The sequence below is a fragment of the Bufo gargarizans genome, chromosome 1, assembly GCF_014858855.1.
Source record: "Bufo gargarizans isolate SCDJY-AF-19 chromosome 1, ASM1485885v1, whole genome shotgun sequence".
NCBI classification, from domain to species: Eukaryota; Metazoa; Chordata; class Amphibia; order Anura; family Bufonidae; genus Bufo; species Bufo gargarizans.
Genome location: NC_058080.1, coordinates 79,218,329 through 79,240,677, shown reverse-complemented (window position 1 = coordinate 79,240,677; position 22,349 = coordinate 79,218,329). Strand labels below are relative to the sequence as shown.

Here is a 22,349-nt window from a genome sequence, read left to right as displayed (position 1 = left end):
TTAACGCCGGATCCGGCGCCGTGTGTTCAGTCAAACCGGATCCGTTTTTTGCATGTTAAACCCAAAAAATTTGAAAGTCCATAAATGGCGGATCCGTTTTTTCCAATGCATTTTTTCATTGTAATCAAAATCCAGATCAGGATTCAAATGTAATCCGTTTTCACACGTTTTTCTGGATCCGGCGGGCAGTTCCGGTGTCGGAATTGAACTCCGGATTTAAACAACGCTAGTGTGAAAGTAGCCTTACCACAACAATAATAACAATAACAACAAGCAAAACCTGGTACCTGTAATACTGGCTAGGTTTCTCTTTATAATGACGTGGTAGAGGGTGACCATCAGTATTATAGATGGGTTCATACCATCTTTTGTGTACTGTCTTTTTGTACTTTTCCCTACACACAACTTCTTCCATGGACACTCAACCAGGGAGATAGCTCCTATTGTGTAACAGCCTAGATGGTCCTTAATCCTCAATTTAGACTTAGCCTGTAGTAGTTATATTGTTCTTCATTCCGGTTTCTCAACATGCTTTACCCTTCCTGCAGGGAAGGAAAACCTGTCGGGTAAGAGAGTGGATGATTAGGATCCGGCCTCTCCATATTAGGCTACTTTCACACTGATAAAATTATTTTTTATTAATGTAATTCACAAAACTCACACAAAGTAGTCTCTAGCACAGGGATCAGCAACCGTCGGTACTCCCGGTGTGGTAAAACTACGACTCCCAGCATGCACACTTGCTTGAAGTGAAGTGAATGGAGTGCCGTAGGTTGTTCACCCCGGCTCTAGCACATAGGGGGAAACAAAAGGGTATCCCCCTAAAAAAAAAAAAGCCCCATACATTGATAATTTAAATCCTAGAACTAGCTGTTTTTTATCCACATACCCAAACTATTATATTTCTGCAATTGGCGATGTACATATTCAGAAAGATAAGATGTAAGACAATTTATGCCAGAAATTATAGACCTTCTGGGAGGTTTTTAGGTAAAAGGGGGGCACTGGGTGGATTTACCATCTCCCTACTTTGTGAATTTGCCGTTAAAAAGTTGCAAACCCATATTTTTATATATCTTATCAATGGGAGGTCCGACACCCGGCACCCTCACCGATCAGCTGTCTAAAGAGGACATGACGCTCTGGTAAGTGTTGAGGTCTCCTCACAGATTGCCAGGCCCAGCGCCGTACATAGTATTGGATGGGACTGGGCTGTAGCTAGGCCATATGACCACTGAACGTGATATCACCTGAGTTCAAACAACTGAGAGTGCCAGGAGTCAATCTGATATTAATGGCCTATCGTGAGGAAATCCCATGCACACGGCACCACCCGCCAGTACAGCAATATTTGTAAGTCTATGAAATTTCCCCTGTCAAGATGGATTGCCGCCTTCTCTTCAAACAGCTGATGGATATAGGTGCCGAGAGTTGGACCCACATCGATCTAATATTCATGGGCTATTCCAGATGTTGGTGATGGCCACCATTACTACACCATTGTCCAGTTATCCCGATATGCCCTATTATATAGCAGAGAAGCTTCTAGTGCCCCTCAGACATCAGGGCCTGGACACAACCGCAACCTTGGCACCCCCTATAGCTATACCAGTCCAGCGGTGTGATTTTCCGTACAGCCATATTGTAGGGAAAAGCTATACATAGTGGAAGTCTGTATCTAATGGTTATAGCTAATAGCCTCTCTCTTACTGCATTTCAGTGCTCTAAAAATAAATCCCCAACACAGACGTGGATGTAAGAGATTACCTGTGAGGGAGGGGGCCTGCCGGGAGGGCAGGATCAGTGCAGCACCTGCCCATGTACACAAGTCTCCTTGTGCTTCCACCTGGCAGCCCCACCCCGCAGCACAGCGACAAGAAGAGGACAGGGAGGAAGAATGCTGCCAGGTGTCCCCGCTCTCCTGCTGCTCTGCATGGTGAGCATTACCAGCTTCTCCTGTTCCTCTAACCCTCTGGTCTTGTAGCTTACCAAGTGAGGCTGGCATATAATGCCCCTTGACCTGCCCCTATCTCTAGCAGACATACACGGTACATATTGTAAGTGCCATAGAGCTGGAAGTGATCTGCACTGTTTTATCTCTTTGACTTCAGTGTTGTTTTCTGTAGCTGTGTCTATGGGTGACTCACTTTTCCTATACATTTAACACCCTGTGCTGTGGTTGGGGGCATAGGTCACTGGGTATTCTACCGGTATGAAAACCCTTGGCCTTGATCCCTACACCTATGGAGCAAGGATATTTGTATTATACTATATTACTTTATATTTTGTTATATATGTTGTATGAATAGTTGCTGATGATCACTTTGGTGAGAATGCTAAAAAAAACACATTATGCATTATACTTCTATATTGTCTATTATTTGATTTTATCTGGCACATTTGGACTAGATGCCCATTTATAATATTACTGTTACGTGAAACCCATGGCTTGTAAGCTACGATTTATAGATCACTGGTTTTCCAACTTGGTTTCTCCAGCTGCCACAGAACTACAACTCTCAGCATGTAGTTTCACAACAGCTGGAGACATGCAGGTTGGAGATCTGTGCGATACATCATGTAAGGCTTCATGCACACCACCGTATCTTTATTTCGGTCTGCAAACAGTGGATACCGTCTCTGTGCATTTAGCATTTTTTTCACTCCACCAATAAAATGGACTATTATTGTCCACAATATGGACTACAATAGGATGTGTTCTATAATTTGCGGAACGGCCACACGGATCTGCAAAAAGTACGGATGTGTGCATGGCCACATAGAAAGGAATAGGTTAGTGTGCTATCCGCGAAAAGTGCAGATTTCAAAACACGCCACAGAAAACCATGTATCATTTTCTTTTCCCTTCACACATACTTGCTACTTTGTGTTCGTCTATCACATAAAATCCCAATAAAATACATTTAAGTTTGTGGGTGTAACGTGAAAAAAATGTGGAAAAGTTCAAGGGGTATGAATACTTTTTTTAAGGATCTGTAAGTCATGGATTATGCAGGACATGTTTTTGTTTCCCAGATCTCTGTTGCTAATCCTTCAAGCAGGGAATTCAAATCCCTGTTATTACAAGTCTTCAATTAGATCCAGCATGAGATCTCTCAAAGACATGTGTGTTTACTAGGTTCTAGAAAATAGCTCTCTGATGCACTCAGAGTATTAAATTAATTGGCAATACATAAGAATTCCATGCAAGATATTTTGCTTAGTAACATAGTTTATAAGGCTGAAAAAAGACATCTGTCCATCCAGTTCGGCCTGTCATCCTGCAAGTTGATCCAGAGGAAGGCAAAAAAATATAATTATGCATTCAACGAACGTAAATGATGAAGTTATTTTGTGGCCGGAGATATATTAGACGGTCAATGGATATCAATTTTACAGCAGGCCAGTGGACTACAGGTATAGTTAATAGTTGAAATTAGTAGGACGTGGTCGTCACAGATGTTGAATTCCTCCGATGTCCCAAACATTAGGCAATCACCGGACAGAAAAGGCCTTTTATACCTCTATATTTACTGAAGACAGGGACCATTATTTGTTCTGGGTTGTGGCGGATATTTGTGGGCTATCATGAGGAAATTGAATTAAATGTGGTCATCACAGGTGTTGAATTCCTCCGAGATCCATGCCTCATTCATTTTTAGTAATGTGAGGTAGTCCACACTGTCGTGAGCTAGGCGAGTGCGCTTATCGGTCACGATCCCTCCTGCTGCGCTGAACGTTCTTTCGGACAGCACACTCGACAAGGGGCAAGCCAAGAGTTCCATGGCAAATTGTGCCAGCTCTGGCCACAGGTCAAGCCTGCACATCCAGTAGTCCAGGGGTTCCTCGCTTCTCAGAGCGTCCACATCGGCCGTTAACCGGATGTAGTCGGACACCTGTCAGTCTATGCATTCCCTGAGGCTGTATCCGGAGGGCGGCTGTCGATGGGTTGGCTGCAAGAATCATCTCAAATCCGAAGTGACCAAAACATCTTCAAACCACCCTCTTCTTGCATGCGCTGTAGGATTGAGGCTGGTAACATGTCCGGTCCGCCATTTTGTGTTTGTACTGGGGGTCTAAGTACGTTGCCACCCAGTACTGGTCCTTGCCCTTTATGCATTTTATACGGGGGTCCTTCTTCAAACACTGGAGCATGAAGGCCCCCATTTGCACTAAATTGGAAGCGGTGGAGCAGCCTGGCTCCTGCTCATCGCCCAGGAGAATGTCGTCCTTGGTCTCCTCCCCCTATCCACGGATAACACCAGGGATCTCAGAAAAGTTTAAAGCCTGCTCTTCTTGCTCCTCCTCCTCCTCCCCTCAGGCACCATCCTCCTCTGACTCCTCTTCAGACTCCTGCTGACTTGTCTCAGATGGAGTAGCCCCCTGGGAATTCATTCAGTATTAAGACTTCTTCATCTTCCAGCTCCTGCTCCTCGACAGCTTGATCAATGACACGATGCAATGCACGCTCCAGAAAGAAGGCAAAGAAGGTGCCCTGGCTGCGACTGACCAGTTTGGTGATCTCATCAAATGGCCGCAAAAGTCTGCATGCGCCGCTCATGAGCAGCCACTGGCACGGTGAAAAGATACAAGCTCCCCAGAACCTGTCCTGCCGCAGAGTTCGTACAGGTAGTAGGTAACTACACGTTTTTGCTGGAGAAGCCTATCAAGCATATACAAGGTGGAGTTCCAGCGTGTCGGGCTGTCACAAATCAGACGTCTAACCGGCAAGTGGTGTCGCCGCTGAACGCCAGCAAGGCGAGCCATGGCCGTGTAAGATTTTCTAAAATGGCCAGAGATTTTCCTGGCCTGCCAAAAGACGTCCTGGACCCCGGGGTATTTGGCAACAAATCACTGCACGACTAAGTTCAGGACGTGTGCCATGCATGGCACGTGTGTCATTTTGCCCTGTTTCAGTGCGCTCAGCAGATTGGCACCATTGTCGCACACCACTTTACCAACAGTCAAATTGAGCGGGGTTAGCCACTGATTGCCCTTTTACTGCAGAGCTGAAAGGAGTGCAGGACCCGTGTGGCTCTTGGCTTCCAGGCACAACAGCCGCAGCATGGCAACGTCTCACCTGGCACAACAAATAGGTTCTGGGGAGCTGAGGGGGTGCAGTGGAAAAGGAGTCAGCCGAGGAGGAGACGGAGGATGGAGTAGGAGGAGGAGAAGAAGAGGCCGGCCTGCATGCAATCCGTGGTGATAACACCAAATGCACACGGTTGCCACGGGTTACATGCTTGACGGCTGTCAGACGGTTCACCCAATGGGCAGTAAAAATTATGTACCTTCCCTGCCCGTGTTTACTAGACCATGTGTCTGTGGTCAGATGTATCTTGGCACCGACATTGTGTGCCAGAGATACATTCACTTGCCGCTGAACGTGGCCATATAGCTCTGGGGTGCCCTTCTGGGAGAAATATTTCCTTCCGGGGACCTTCCATTGCGGTGTGCCAATTGCCACAAATTTTCTAAAGGCCTCCGAGTCCACCAATTTATATGGCAGTAGTTGGCGGGCTAGCAGTTCCGACAAGCCAACGGTCAGCCGTTGGGCAAGAGGATTATCTGGCGTCATCATTTTTTTTTATTCTCGAACATTTGGGCAATGGAAGCCTGCCTTGTGCCAGATGAAAGCAACGACGGCACGATGGAAGGTGGAGTGGAGGACAAATGGGAGGAGAGAGGAGAAGGAGAAGAGGCAGGACATGAAGCACCAGGAGTGTGGCTTTGTGGGTTCTGACGGCGTTGCTCCCATTGGGCTCAGTGATGGGAGGCCAGGTGCCTTCGTAAGGCGGTCGTCCCCTAGGTGAGTGTTGGGCTTACCGCTAGTTATGCATTGACAGCACAGGCTGCAGATGGCAACACTATTATCAGTAGCTGACAAGTTAAAAAAAGCTCACACTGCGGAGCCATGTGCCAGCGTCCTGGGAGCTTAAGATGTGACCGTGCATGGTGGATGGCTTGCTCCAGATACATTTGCAGTCTCTCCCTCTGAACTCCCCTCCTCTATCTCTCTTGTGGGCACCCACGTGACGTCCATCGACACGTCATTATCATCACCTTCACCACCACTGACATTAGAGATCTAGGAGTAGGCAGCAACAGCGGGGACCACCCTCCTTGATCTGGGTAATGTCGTCAAACCGCTGGGTGGCGGCCATTGCTACCTCCTCTTCCTCATCTGATGCCAATAATAGCTGCTCATTGGTAAGGTCTGGGAATGGATGGGAAAATAATTCCTCTGACTCAAGTGGAGGGGCTATGGTGGTGCTGTCTTTGGGGGTGCACACAGCAGAGAGTGAGGAGGGTGCAGATACAGAGGATGAGGAGGGTGCAGAAGCAGAAGGCTGAGTGAGCCACTCAACCAACTCTGGTGCGTCCTTTGACGTAATCGCACACACCTTCTCCAACTTCCCGCTTAGACTCCGGCCTGGTGCACCTGCCTGACCCCTACCACCCCTGTGGAATGGCCTGCCTCTTCCTCTGCCTGTCATTTTCAAAATGACCCTGTGACAAAGTCTCTATAGAAGAGCAGTATTTGTGGAAGCAGGTATATAGAACCCCATAATCAGTTTTTTTTTTTGGGGGGGGGGGGGGGGCAACTGCTATATCACACCAGTTAATATTATTTGTTCCAATAGCGTTTGACCCTCTGTATAGCTGTGGTATCTCAGCAGAACCTCACACAACTCCTGCAAATTACAAATGCACTATAATATACTTTCTATGTAGTATATTATATGAAAAGGACATTTGTGGCCATATTAGCTATCGTTTGGTGTCCCTAATAGCCTGTCCCTGCTCCACACAGCAAACTCTCCCTACACTGGCAAAAGACTGAATGTAAAATGGCGGCCAGATCGGGTTTATTTATAGGGTAGGGGTTGTGTCCATGTGCTGATAAGTCTCAATTAGCTGTCCTGTACCACCTGATAGATGTGTCATGGGTCAAAGTTCAGCACTATGCAAAAGAATATGGCGCGTGCGAATATCGCCATATGTTCGCATGTTCGGCAAATCACAAACGAGCAAATTTCACAGCGAAACAACCGCCAGGCAAACCGCAGGGCCATCTCTACTCCTGTATTTACTAGATGAAGTACCGCACTCCGTGTTGGCTTGTGCCCGCAAGGACTTTGTAGTCGTAACACAATAGTAGAGAATTGCGGCACACAGCTTCTTAGACTTGCAATTAATCAAGTTTTAATGGTATCATTTTACATCATCAACATGATCCAGTTACAATCCCATATCACAATGGTAGTCACAATCGGTGAGTACAATGATCTCTACTCCTGAACTCTTTTATTGTACTCACCATCACCACCTCCTCAGGCAGAGAGTTCCATAGTCTCACTGCTCTTACCGTAAAGAATCCTCTTCTATGTTTGTGTACAAACCTTCTTTCCTCCAGACGCAGAGGATGTCCCCTCGTCACAGTCACAGTCCTGGGGATAAATAGATGATGGGAGAGATCTCTGTACTGACCCCTGATATATTTATACATATTAATTAGATCTCCCCTCAGTCGTCTTTTTTCTAAAGTGAATAACCCTAATTTTGATAATCTTTCAGGGTACTGTAGTTGCCCCATTCCAGTTATTACTTTAGTTGCCCTCCTCTGGACCCTCTCCAGCTCTGCTATGTCTGCCTTGTTCACAGGAGCCCAGAACTGTACACAGTACTCCATGTGTGGTCTGACTGGTGATTTGTAAAGTGGTAGGACTATGTTCTTATCACGGGCATCTATGCCCCTTTTGATGCAAACTGTTATCTTATTGGCCTTGGCAGCAGCTGCCTGACACTGGTTTCTGCAGTTTAGTTTGCTGTTCACTAAAATTCCTAGGTCCTTTTCCATGTCAGTGTTAGGCCTCTTTCACACGACCGTATGGCTTTTTCAGTGTTTTGCGGTCCGTTTTTTCACTGATCCATTGTTCCGATTTTTGTTTCTGTTGTGTTTCCGCTTCTGTTCCATTTTTCCGTTTCGTTTTTCCGTATGGCATATACAGTATACAGTAATTACATAGAAAAAATTAGGCTGGACATAACATTTTCAATAGATGGTTCTGCAAAAAACGGACCATATACGGAAAGCAAAAAACAAAAACAAAAAACGGTCATGTGAAAGAAGCCTTACTCAGTGTTTTACAAATTAGTATGTACTGGTGACTTGCATAATTCCTTCCCATATGCATAACCTTACATTTGTTAGGCCCCTTTCACACGGGCAAGATTTCCACGCGGGTGCAATGCGTGAGGTGAATGCATTACACCCGCACTAAATCCGGACCCATTCATTTCTATGTGGCTGTGCACATAAGCGGTGATTTTCATGCATCACTTGTGCATTGCGTGAAAATTGCAGCAAGCTCTATATTGAGCGTTTTTCATGCAACGCAGGCCCCATAGAAGTGAATGGGGCTGCGTGAAAATCGCAAGCATCCGCAAGCAAGTGAGGATGCGGTGCTATTTTCACACACAGTTGCTAGGATACGATCGGGATGGGGACCCGATCATTATTATTTTCCCTTATAACATGGTTATAAGGGAAAATAATAGCATTCTTAATACAGAATGCATAGTAAAATAGAGCTGGAGGGGTTAAAAAAAATATATATTTAACTAAACTTAATCCACTTGCTCGCGGAGCCCGGCTTCTCTTCTGTCTTCATATTTTTTTTAATAGTATCTTTTTATTAACTGATTTAACAAAAAGCATAACAGCACATCAATACAGACAATCATCAATCGAGTCCAGTACAAATCATAGATATGGGAACAATCATGACCGCACCTCAAGACCCGCCATCGGGTCTGAAGAAAATATGGTTGAGGAGAAACCATACCCAACACACTATGCTTTAAGGATAGTAAGAGGTACTGCACACTCACACACTCAGTCACACACACCTTCATTGGTCGGAAACAAACATTCCAACATCTATGGTACCAAAGTTTGAGCTCCAATCCACGGGTCCCATATCTCCATGAAGCGATCAGGGATCCCTCTTTTCTCATATACAAATTTATATAGTTCTAGATCAGCATTAACTAAACGCACCCAATGTTGCAGCGTAGGGAACTTAGGATGTTTCCAGTTAAGAAGGATAACCTTCCTAGCATAATATAGGAGTATTCTATACAGCTTTCTGCCAAATTTAGTGGGAACAATCTCATTAACTACCCCCAACAAACCAGTGAGCTCAGTACATACATTAGGAAAGCCCAGTTTATCATTCAAATATTTATGAACCTCCTCCCAGAAGCTATGGATAATCGGACACTGCTTAACCATATGTAAAAAAGAACAATTTTCATGTCCACATCTAGTGCAGTAAGGGTTTGGCAATTTCCCCATTTTAAATAACCTCGCAGGAGTATAATAAATCCTACGGAGCCACTTAACCTGAATCAATTGATCCCTAGCACTTACCACTGTAGATCTCCATGTACAGCTAACTTCTTTAACATGCGCATCTTCTAGATCTACAATATCCCTTTTCCATCTAACAAACGCTCTATCTATGGGAGAGTCCTGCAACGACATCAGGGACGCATACAGGGTCGACACAGGTTTGACCAAAGGAACCCTCCTAACCGCCGCCTCTATGGGACCACACTTCAGATTTAAAGGTCCTCTACCAAACTGAGCCTGACAGGCATGTCTGAGTTGAAAATATCTGAATAAACAACTCTGCGGCAAACTAAATTCTTGTTTCAAACTAGCAAAGGTCCTAAAGAGGCCCTTATCATATAACTGGGTAAGGTAACGCACCCCCCTCTGAGGCCAGAATTCAAACTCTATTAAGGAGAACATCTCCGGAAGGGTCCCGTTTCTCCACAGAGGCTTCTGTCTTCATATTTGCTGTGCACAGGAAACGGACCTGTGGTGACGTCACTACGCTCATCACATGGTCCGTCACATGATCCATCACCATGGTAAAAGATCATGTGATGGACCATGTGATGAGCGCAGTGACGTCATCAAAGGTCCTATTCCTCAAAGAAGAAGACAGAAGAGAAGCCGACTGCACGAACAAGTGGATTAAGGGGGGTTAAATTTTATTTTTTTAAAATTAACCCCTCCAATCCTATTGTACTATGCATTCTGTATTCAGAATGCTATTATTTTCCCTTATAACCATGTTATAAGGGGAAATAATACAATCTATACAACCTTGAACCCAAACCTGAACATCAATGAAGAATTTCGGGTCTGGGTACCACATTCAGTTTTTTATCACGCGTATGCAAAACGCATTGCACCTCTGCGATAAAAACTGAACAACGAAATGCAATCGCAGTCAAAACTGACTGCAATTGGGTACCTACTCGCGTGGGTACCTTATCCGGACATGCTCGTTTGCAAGGGGCCTTAGAGATAACCCTCATCTGCCACTTCTCTGCCCAAGCCTCTAATTTACCCAGATCCATCTGTAGCAGTATACTGTCCTCCTCGTGTAAATTACTTTACACAGTTTAATATCTTCAACAAAAAATAGTTTACTGTGCAAGCTCTCTACAAGATCATTAAAGGGTAACTAAACCTTTATATAAACTTTTAATATGTTGACCCTAATGCCCTAATAAAACTATCCCTAATATACTTTATTAATCAATTTTCTATTTTTACTACACTTTTACCTCCCTAAAGCACACCATTCACTGTGCGCTTAAAACCCTGTTCTCTGTACACCGCTAACAGGTGTACAGAGTACATTTTATGAATGGGGCCGCAGCAGCGCTGTGAGTACGGGCAGGAGCGCATATTGCTGCTCCTGCCGTGCACCCAGGAGGTTTACTAACTCTTGGCATAGCACATGGGTACCCTGTACCCATGTACTATGCCAGGATTAGTTGAGCGGAGCGGGCTCCTGCTTCTGCCTGCTCCGCTAAGCTAAGTGCTGACATGCAGTTCTCTTACCCTAGTGGAGCAGGCAGGAGCAGGAGCCCACTCCTCTCAGCTAATCCTGGTATAGTACATGGGTTATGAGCAGCAATATGCGCTCCTGCCCGTACTCACAGCGCTACTGTGGCCCCATTGATAAAATCTACTTCGTACACCGTTCACTGCTGAGCTGTCGTAGAACAGCGTTTTAAGCCCATCAGAGAATGGTGCACTTTAGGTAGGAGAAAGTGTAGTAAAAATAGAAAATTGATTAATAAAGTATATTAGAGATAGTTTTATTAGGGCATTAGGCACAACATATTAAAAGTTTATATAAAGGTTTAGTGACTCTTTAATAAATATATTGAAGAGAATAGGGCCCAATACTGACCCCTGAGGTACCCCACTAGTGACAGTGACCCAATCTGAGTGTGTACCGTTAATAACCACCCTCTGTTTTCTATCATTGAGCCAGTTACTTACCCACATACAGATGTTTTCTCCCAGTCCGAGCGTTCTCATTTTATATACTAACCTTTTATGTGGTACAGTGTCAAATGCTTTGGAGAAGTCAAAATATATGACATCCATTGAGTTCCCCCGGTTAAGCCTAGAACTTACCCCCTCATAGAACCTGATTAAATGAGTTTGACATGACCAATCCCTCATAAAGCTGTACTAATATGGCATTATACACTTATTTACATTGAGATACTCCAAGATAGCATAGAAAATCTCCAAATAGTTTACCCACAACAAATATTAGAGTTTCCAGGCTCTGTTTTTGACCCCTTTTTGAATATTGCCACCCCTTTTGCTAAGTACCAATCCTGTGGAACAGACAACAGACCCTGTCATTGTAAAGTCCTTAAATATCAGAAATACAGGTGAAACTCAAAAAATTTGAATATCGTGCAAAGTTCATTTATTTCAGTAATGCAACTTAAAAGGTGAAACTAACATATGAGACTCATTACATGGAAAGTGAGATATTTCAAGCCTTTATTTGTTATAATTTGGATGATTATGGCGCACAGCTTATTAAACCCCAAAGTCACAATCTCGGGTCCCCTTTGCTCAGGGGTATGGATTATTAGCTGACTAGAGTGGGACACTTTGAGCCTAGAATATTGAACCTTTTCACAACATTCTAACTTTAAGCTGCTTTAATGCATTTCCTTTTAATTTGCATTACTGAAATAAGTGGACTTTTGCACGCTATTCTAATTTTTCCAGTTTCACCTGTAAGGGTATGTCTATTAAGTTACTTAATGCTCTGAGAATCTGGGGGTGTATGCCATCTGGACCTGGTGATTTGTCTATTGCCATCTTTGCAAGACACCGCTGCACTTCTTCCTGGGTCAGACAGAGCACTTTTAATGGGGAGTTTACTCTGTCACTGGGCATTTCATCTGACATTTCATCATTGATTACAGTGGAGAAAAAATATTTTATAGATTTGGTTTCTCCTCATCGCTCTCTGCAACTCCTTCCTTATCACTCCTTAAAGGGCCATCACTTTCTGGTTTAAACTTTTTAAAATTTAAATAATTGAAAAATATTTTTTGGGGTTAGTTTTACTCTTTTTGGCAATGAACCTCTCTGTCTCTCCAGCTTGAGCTTGGCTTCCTTTATCCGTTTTTACATATTCTATTTTTCCTTATAGTTTTTACTGCTTGTTCACTACCTTCCTGCTTTAGTAATTTAAATGCTTTCTTTTTATACTCTGAGTATAAATAATGCAGTAGATGTCACCTGCAGTCCTATGTAACACCCCAGATAACACAGTGATAACTCTCTGAGTATATATAATCTAGTAGATGGTACCTGCAGTCCTATGTAACATTCCGGATAGCACAGTAATAACTCTCTGAGTACAGATTATGTAGTAGGTGGTACCTGCAGTCCTATGTAACATCCCGGATAGCACAGTAATAACTCTCTGAGTACAGATTATGTAGTAGGTGGTACCTGCAGTCCTATGTAACATCCCGGATAGCACAGTAATAACTCTCTGGGTACAGATTATGTAGTAGGTGGTACCTGCAGTCCTATGTAACATCCCGGATAGCACAGTAATAACTCTCTGAGTACAGATTATGTAGTAGGTGGTACCTGCAGTTCTATGTAACACTACAGGTAAAATACGTTTTAAGGGGTTCTCTCGGATTTACATATTGATAAAATATTCTTAGGATAGGTCATCAATATGAGACTGGTGGGAGTCTGACTCCTGGCACCCCTGCCAACCAGCTGTACTATAATCACTATAATAACTATAATCCGCTCCTGGTTACATTCACAGGGGATGGGTCAGTAAAAACCTGCAACAAAAAATGAAACTCTGCAGATTTAAAATTCATACCGCAGGTCAAGTTGCATGCCTATTCCGATGTGGAAACTTTATGCAACATATAATGAGATTAGTTTTTTGTATAAACAGTTTTTATTGATTTTTAGTTTATAAATCAACGGATAAAGGATACAATAAAGTTCTGAGAGTATCTACTTTTCCCTGATGCAGCAGGGGGTATGGTGTGAAATATAGGCATTATAGTATATATAAAGAGAACAGGCGTCAAATGGCTTATAGTAAGGCAATAAGTCATTAACCGAGATTTTTTAACATTGATTCCAGCTTGCTGCTACTGTAAAATGCTGTGGATTTTCTGCCTGAAATTCTGCTTCTGAAAATCTGCCCCATACCCTTCCCACATGGACAAAGCCTAATGTGAGATATGGGGTATGGACTTCTATAAACAGTAACCCATAGACTGGTTTTGGAGAAACAGGGCAAATGTTAAAGGGGTTGTCCAACCTCAGGCTAGGCCATTACTATCTGATTGGTGGGGGTTCAATACCTCACAGCCCAGCTGATCACCTGTTTTGGATCAGCTCTGGTGCTGGAAGTTGGCACCGGGACTACACAGGTCGGCCAACCTTGTAGTGGAGAAAGCTCATTACTACAGCGCTGTTCCCATTGAAGCCAGCTGGCCACAGTGGTCATGGGCTCCACCAATTTGTGACCCAGAGGGGACCAGGAGCAGTTGGGAATGTGGCAGCGATGAATGGCAGGGCTGTGGACAGGTTGGGTTTTTTAACTGGGCTCTTGTATGATACGTTGAGGTTGTCAGCTCCCAGTCCGGAACAAGTCCTTTAAGGAGTTTGAAGGGCGTCATACTGAATAATTCCATTAAGAAACTGATGTGGTAGCTGGCGGCTCATTACAAAATGTATACGTTCTGGTTGAATAAAGGGATTTGTTAAGAATTAGAAAAACATGTTCTTCCAGAATCAGCACCACACATATCCATGGGTTGTATCTGGTATTACAGCTCATCTGTATTAAAGGCTGGCACTGTTTTTGGAAGAAAGCAACCATGTGTTTCTATTCATGTACAACCCCTGCACACATTGTGGATTACACGTGGTTTTTCAGCATGGCTTTACGTGCAGAAAAAACGCAGCGTAATACAGTACCAGCAAAGTGTATGAGATCAGACAAATACTGCGTATATACTTTGCCTTTATCCTCTGTTAGGAAATTGACCTGTTTAAGAAATCTGCAGCATGTCATTTGGAAGGGTGAGATCGGCTGAAAATCCTCACCAAAAAACGCAAGTAACACATGTGGTCTTTGGTGCGGATATAGTGTGGAAATATGCAAATATCTGCACGAAAAACCTCACAGATTTTCTGTTTTGAAATCTGCACTCATGTACATGTATCCTTAAAGGCTATGTCCACCTTCAGGGGCAATTTTTTTTAATGATTGCCTTTTACTCATTTTGGGCTACATTTTTTTTTTTAATTAATGGTTGACTGTCTCGCTGTGTGAATTTTACTTTTACTTTCACTTTGTGCCATCATCTAATAATCCTTATCTCTAAATTGCTAAAAGGTTTAAAAAAAACACTTAAGGGCCCTTTACACGGGCCGGCAATTCAACAGATCATCACTAACCAGCGTTACTAGTAGCGCTGGTTAGAGATGATCTGGCAGTGTAAATGTACTGCCGAATACCTGATGAACGTGCAAAACGCTTGTTCATTGGGTAATTGTATGTTTTGTGCAGCACAAAAGATCATCGTTTCCCAGTAGCAGATCCTGCTGTGTAAACACGATCTGCTGCCGGGAAACAACAAGACAGTATGGGGAAGAGCGACGGCATTAGCGATCACTTCTCCCCATACTCTGCAGCAGATGCATGTGAATGCACTGGTCTCCTCCGCTAGGGATCAGCAGATTGTCAGGAAGAAATGCCTCCTTCCTGACAATGTGCTAGATCGTCGTCCTGTGTAAAGGGACTATATAGTCACATTCTAAAATAAGAATTGAGCTGTAATGAGTGTTTACGAGGTCAGAGATAAGAGATAAGGAGCCCTCAGCAGAGCTGCTTGATGGAACAGAGTGAAAACAGATAGAATGCTACTAGAGAATCTCAAGGCTGCACAGAGAAAAGGGCTCAACATGTTATTAAAGACCAATTGAAAAAACGATCCTTAGCTCAAAATGAGTACAATGCAATAATTTAATTTAAATTTAATTAAGTTTTGACGGAACATTTTCCAATTCACTATGTATAATTTGCTTCCAAAGTATCACATACATATATCCTGTTTCCTAATACTGTAAATTACATGAAAATTAATCAATGGAATGTCACATGATGGATGGTTTCCTCTTTCTACAGGTTCCATTATTATGCTTCACGAAGGAGACGACATCTGTAACCAAACAATCCGAACAATACTTGAATAACAAAGACTATGTAGCTATTGAGGATTTGCCAAAAACCCTTGCCAATGCAAATATTTCGGTAGAATATCTATGCAGCGGTCCTTGCACAGTGCATCTGGATGTTGTGGCGTCCTCTGAATTTAGAACGGGGATTGTGGTCTTTAAAAAACTTTGGAAAAATGAAAAAAATCTCGATCAACTACGGAGACGGTCAGTCGAATTGAAGTTTCCAAGCAGCATGGTCTACAGGGATGACGTCTTAATGAAGAACTCTATAGATATCTACTTTGCAGTAGTTAGAGCTTGGGTTGTACACAATCTGGAGGTAGGAACAGAAGTAAGACACAATGAATCCATGTTCTATGCAGCAGCTAAAACATATGCAGTGCTGGACATTAATCCTCCGCACCAACGACCATACAAGGACCATCATATCTGCATGTCTTGGTTATATGAGCATTTGCGGAGGTTGGAAGATAAAGCAATATTCGTGTGTCCCGTGGAATCAGGTAGATCTACTAAAATTTTGAATATTATTATGTTATGTTTCCATAACTGGAATGTCTATATTTGAAAAAAAAAAAGTTCTTTCATACCTTCAATGACCTAGAAAATGTTGCTGTTCTAGCACAGGTAGGTCTGCAGTGTCAGGCTACATGTTCACACATCATGGATGTGAGGAGAACTTCAACTAACATTTTTCATCCATTGCATGTGAATGTGGTTTTTGAAACCCTGTTCACAGGCTCTGGCTTCATTAGGATATGTCTACACAAACAGTTTTCTGGATGCAGTTTTGGAGGCCAAAGAGAAGTAGTGTCTGTCCTTTATACTTTCTCTCCTGTTATGATCCACCCCTGATTTTGGCTTCCAAAACTGCATTCAGAAAACTGACCGTGTGGCCACACCCTTATGGAAAAGAATAATTCACAGAAATAATGAGCATGGTCATTGCTTCTGCAGATTCCACATGGATAAGGGAATCTTCAGAAGTAGATAAGGGGCTAATCCTCGGGTGGATCTGCTGTACATCTATGGCACATCTACAGCAGAAATCCGAGTGTCCTATCTGTCAGTATCATTTCTGATACCTGTCCTCTTGTTAAATACATGTCAGATTTGTCATAGGCAAAAGTATATACAAAATAGTAAAAGATATACAAAAATAAAAAATAATGCACCTAGAAGGAGCTGAGGGAATTGAAACTTTCTATGTGTGAATGTAATGATGAAATATGTAAGTGATTACAATATTAGAGCGAAAGGATAATTTATTAGGGAATAGTGATGAGCGTCAGGGGTCATATTCGAATTCGTGATAGTTCACGAATATTTTGTAGAATATTCGTTGAATATTTGTGAATTCGAATATTCGTTATATTCTACATTCTTTTTTTTTTACAAAAAAAAAGCGGCATGGTAATGATCGCATAATATGCAAATATTAAGCGTTTAATAAAGGCGTGTGTTAAAAAGTTATATATAGAACTATAGAATATAGTGCTATACCGTATATTAGTTTGTAGAATAGTCGTCATTTTTTCTATCTGAAGTGAACACTGAACACTGTTCACTTCAGATGGAAAAAAAATGGCGAATATTCTAAAAAACGAATATATAGCCTAATATTGAATATAGAACTATATATTCGTATTTTTGAATATTCGTCATTTTTTTCCATCTGAAGTCATGATTCCTTCCTCCTTAAGTTTTTCGTGGGCCAATGACTCATTGGCCTACAAGCAAGAAGCAAGGAGAAATCATGTGTTCAAGATGGAAAAAATTATGAATATTCAATATAATGAATATATAGCACTATATTCGAAATATTCTGAAATTCTCGAAGTGGCGATATTCAAGATAAAAATTGGCTTTTCGAATATTCGTGCTCAACACTTTGGGGGAAAACTGTACAATAGAAAGGAGGCTCTGGGACCCTGTTGGGCTGCCTTTATACAAGATGAGGTACGGTTGGACATGGAGGCATACAGGTTCTGTATGGTATCCTGCGGCACATTTGCCCACAGATGTTACAGCTGGGCCTGTAGATCCTGCACACTCATAGGTTACTGAAGCTGACATCCCAGCTGGTTTCATAAATGCTCCATTGGCAATAAGTCTGGTGACCGGGCATCCAAAGAAGTCCTGAAATCCGGTGGAGACCGGATTCTTAAGAAACCTGGGTTTTATAGATGCTCACCCGTTTATTGTCATGCAAGGTGCTCTAGGTCTGACTCGCCCAGCCAGTTGGAATAATGTGAGGATAGATGTGGTTGATAGACTGGCACACTGTATCTGGAAACAAGTTGAAATCAGATTGGAATGATCAAGGTACAATTAACCCTTAATTGAAGGAGCTGGATAAAAAGAGCGCATAGTGTAACAGTGAGTTACCACTACCTGCCTGCTATAGGATTTAACCCATTGAAGGTGCTAAAGAAGCTGCTCCACTCACTTGTGTAAAGCTGGATTTTTACAGGTGTAAACAGCTAATACACAGTAGCACAGGCCCATCAGAGATATTCTAAGTATTATTGCACTGTGGACATATAAAAAGTACTCCACCATAATTATACATTCAGTGGATTATCCCTGTCTGCACAGCCAAACAACAATTATATATATCCAGTGGATTATCCTTGTCTGCACAGACAAACAATAATTATACCACTGATCAGCTCACAATTTCAACATCTATAGACTATAGTGGCTGACAACTAACCCAAGGACAACCCAAGGACAACCATACTACTGGTGAACTGAGATTTTCAACTTTTAACTCCTGTAAATTACTGAGAAATAGTGACTTTACCCTAGGAGGGACGATTCTGAACACCGTATTACCGTCAGTGATATGGCTTTTTACCTATATTTCCATTTTACATATCCTGGCTGATCACCCACAGTTTTTTCATTTTTTCATTATTTTATTGTATATTATTTTTGATTATCCTTTTTCATTTTTTATCTATACGTCTTTTGCACATTTTATTTGTATATTTTAACCATAAGAGGGAAAATAAATTTGTCTATATTAAATACATCCCGTCTGCTCCCTACTTGTTTCCAGATACAGTGTGCCAGTCTATCAACCACATCATTCCTAAGAAGCCCTTGCTGTGTGTTGGTGAGCATTATCCTGCTGTTGGATGCCCTGCTATGAGAGGAGGCACATGGTGCCGCAAGATGTCCTGCACATATCGCTGACCTGTTAGTGTCCCTCGTATCACTGCTAGGGGTGACCGATTGTCATATGTGATGGCTCCTCAGATCATCACACCAGCAGCTGGAGCAGTGTGTCCTTCCACAGCAAGGTGAAGTGCTCACCATGAGGTCTCCATACTTGAAGCTGGCGTTAGTTAGATCTTAAACAGAACCTGGATTCATCACTAAAGACGATACAGAGAAACAGAATAAGAGTCTTGCTATGTTACATCATTGCTTCTATATTAGTTGGCCATTAAAAGGTATCAATGAGAGCACTAAACTAGTTTTCTATCGGCCAACACTGTACTAGAGTTTTTTTTTCTTTTAAATATGATATAGCTCCAGTCCATATTTCTCATTCATGACACCAGTGCAAACAAAGGTGACATTGGCTGGCTGTCAATGGCAGGACATATAATGGGTGCTATGACACCTTATTTCTTTCTGCTAAAGGATGGACAACAACACTGTGAGAGCTGCTCGTGTTTTTCGACAGATCAAGCGATCTTCTCAACTGGTGGCCTGTCTGGGCTATCTGGAGTCTGTTCGGCATTTGTGCGCGCCCTTATGTAACCACTGCTCCCAATACCTCCTAGCAGCTAAGTCAGAACGGCCTAGAAGGCGGCAATTCATCGAACCAACCATCCTGCTTCTCCCACTGAGATCTGCTGCCTCTTAAAGTGTGTCAGCTGGGCAAAATGTCTTCAAATGCGTCATAGAGGCATGGCTAATAGTCAATGATCTCTCACCAAGAGGTACACTACCCAAAAGTAGTCTCTGAAAGCCTTTTTACGGGGCAGCAGGGGAAGCACTTTTTCTCCCTCTTGTGGCAAGGACAAGTGTCTAATCAGACCATTTCTGTAATCACTTATATCTATTATATCTTATATAAAATAGAACATTAAAAGTAACGAACTAATGACGTTTTCATGTCAACAAAAGAAGCCAAGGGGCATAGGTTAAAAGATACGACATCTATAAAACTCTTGGAGATGATATATGAAGCTGCTAAAAAGACTGTGTTCATTCAGTGCAGCCTGGACAAGATTTGCTAATATATAGTCTTAAGGAGGTCATAAACCTTACATAGCTTGTCCAGACAACAGATTTTTCTCTTAATACCCCCCATACACATGCATGCTTGTCTCGGCTGTGCATACTTGTGTTCTCAATAGGGAGGAAGGAGTACGCTGCTGCCCAAGCCCTCTGGTGTTAGCTTATCAAAAATATTATTACAGGGATTTCTGCTGACGCTGAAATTGCTGGGTTTGGCTGATTATTTATTTACGGCCACATTTATTGGGGGTTTTCAGCCCTTGACAATGCTGGCATGTCCTTGAGGTGGGCCATCAGGGTTGGTGAGGATCCAAACCTAAGGATTGCGTTTTTCACGCGCGTGATAAAAAACTAAAGTTTTACAAACATCTCTTAGCAACCATTAGTGAAAAATGCATTGCACCGCACCTGCTTCCGAATGCAATGCGTTTTTCAGTGAAGCCCCATTTACTTCTATGGGGCCAGGGCTGCGTGAAAAACGCAGAATATAGAACATGCACTCATGTACACAGACCCATTGAAATGAAGCAGTCAGGGTTCGGTGCGGATGTTATGCGTTCACGTCACACATTGCACCCGCGCGGAAAACTCGCTCGTGTAAGGCTACTTTCACACTAGCGTTCGATCGGATCCGTTCTGAACGGATCCGATCATATTAATGCAGACGGAGGCTCCGTTCAGTACGGATCCGTCTGCATTAATAACTTAGAAAAAATTCTAAGTGTGAAAGTAGCCTGAGCGGATCCGTTCAGACTTTCAATGTAAAGTCAATGGGGGACGGATCCGCTTGAAGATTGAGCCATATGGTGACATCTTCAAGCGGATCCGTTCCCATTGACTTACATTGTAAGTCTGAACGGATCCGCTCGCCTCCGCACGGCCAGGCGGACAGCTGAACGCTGCAAGCAGCGTTCAGCTGTCCGCCTGTCCGTGCGGAGGCGAGCGGAGCGGAGGCTGAACGCCGCCAGACTGATGCAGTCTGAGCGGATCCGCTCCATTCAGACTGCATCAGGGCTGGACGGCTGCGTTCGGGTCTGCTCGTGAGCCCCTTCAAACGGAGCTCACGAACGGACCTATGAACGCTAGTGTGAAAGTAGCCTAAAAGGGGGCTAACTGTGCTCAGTCTGAGTCTAGTGGTTATGTGATATAGTGATTGACAGCTATGGGGTGAGAGATTGTGGTTCTGAGATCTGGTTGTACAAGGATGTGTATATAGAGGTTTATCAGTTTATCAGAAATGAAATAACCTCTTATCTAGAGAGAGACCTGTTCAATAATCTGTGGTTAGGCAGGAGCTTCCAGTCTGCACATTGCCGGGATTTGAGTCTTACTAGGAAGTATGTCCTAAATAGATTTATTTTCTGAAAGTGTAACTTCAGCTAAGGCCTCGTTCACACCAGCGTTCAGCCTTTCCGTTCTCCTGCTCCGTTATAGGAGCAGGAGAACAGAAAGGACGGATTCGGCACATAACTGAGCCGAACGGAGTCAAACGGAGCCTACGGACCCCATATAGTATAATGGGGTCCGTTAGGTTTCCGATCAGAGGAAGATTTTTGAAGCGGAGACAAAAGTCCTGCATGCACAACTTTTGTCTCCGCTCCAAAATCATCTTCTAAGCGGAAACCTAACGGATCCCATTATAGTCTATGGGGTCCGTAGGCTCCGTTCGGCTCAGTTATGTGCCGAATCCGTCCTTTCCGTTCTCCTGCTCCTATAACGGAGCAGGAGAACGGAAAGGCTGAACGCTGATGTGAACTCAGCCTAAGACGTTTACTTGATTTGACTTTTAGAGAGGTTGTCCCAAGTTAAAATATTACATTCTTCTAGATCAAGCACAAAATAACATCATATTAACTGTAAACTAAGTCTTGATAGCGATATACAGATAGCTGTCCTGGTTTCATGCAGGCACTTCCAAATATCATCAGACTGGTGGAAATTCAGTAGTCCACAAGATAAACGTATTCTGAGGGCCACAATTAACTGCACAGACCAACGGCGTGTTCTTTGAATTGCCTCATAAACCCTGCTCTAAAATAAACCAAAGAAGGTGATAAATTCCACCAGCAAGTGATCTGAAGGTTAAGGGTGCATTCACTCGACTGTATAAATGGATCCACATCCGTTCCGAAATTTTGCGGACTGGGTGTGGACCCATTCATTTCAATGGGTCCGCAAAAGATGCGGACAGCACACCGTGTGCTGTCCGCATCCGTTGTTCTATTCCGCGGCCCCACAAAAAATATGGAGCCTGTCCTATTCTTGTCCACGGTTGCAGACAAGAATAGGCATTCTCTATATAGCGCTGGCCATGTACGGTCCGCAAAATGCAGAACGCACATGGCCGGTATCCGTGCTTTGCGGACCGCAAAACACTTGCGGTCGTGTGAATGCACCCTTAGGCTGCTCTCATACAATCAGTGTTTGGTCAGAGTCTACTCAGTGATTTCCATCA

General features: G+C 43.1%; 1 protein-coding gene across 2 annotated transcripts in view; it reads left to right on the top strand.

The window, feature by feature from the left end:
• Positions 1 to 1,870: 1,870 nt before the first annotated feature.
• Positions 1,871 to 22,349, top strand: part of LOC122930396 (protein sel-1 homolog 3-like) — an 85,111-nt gene continuing 64,632 nt past the window's right edge. For both annotated transcript variants that reach the window (XM_044283806.1, XM_044283889.1), the window contains exons 1-2: positions 1,871 to 1,936; positions 15,585 to 16,140. In XM_044283806.1, the coding sequence (XP_044139741.1) occupies positions 1,898 to 1,936; positions 15,585 to 16,140 (595 nt within the window). In that variant the 5' untranslated portion in view covers positions 1,871 to 1,897. The remainder of the gene's footprint in view (positions 1,937 to 15,584; positions 16,141 to 22,349) is intronic.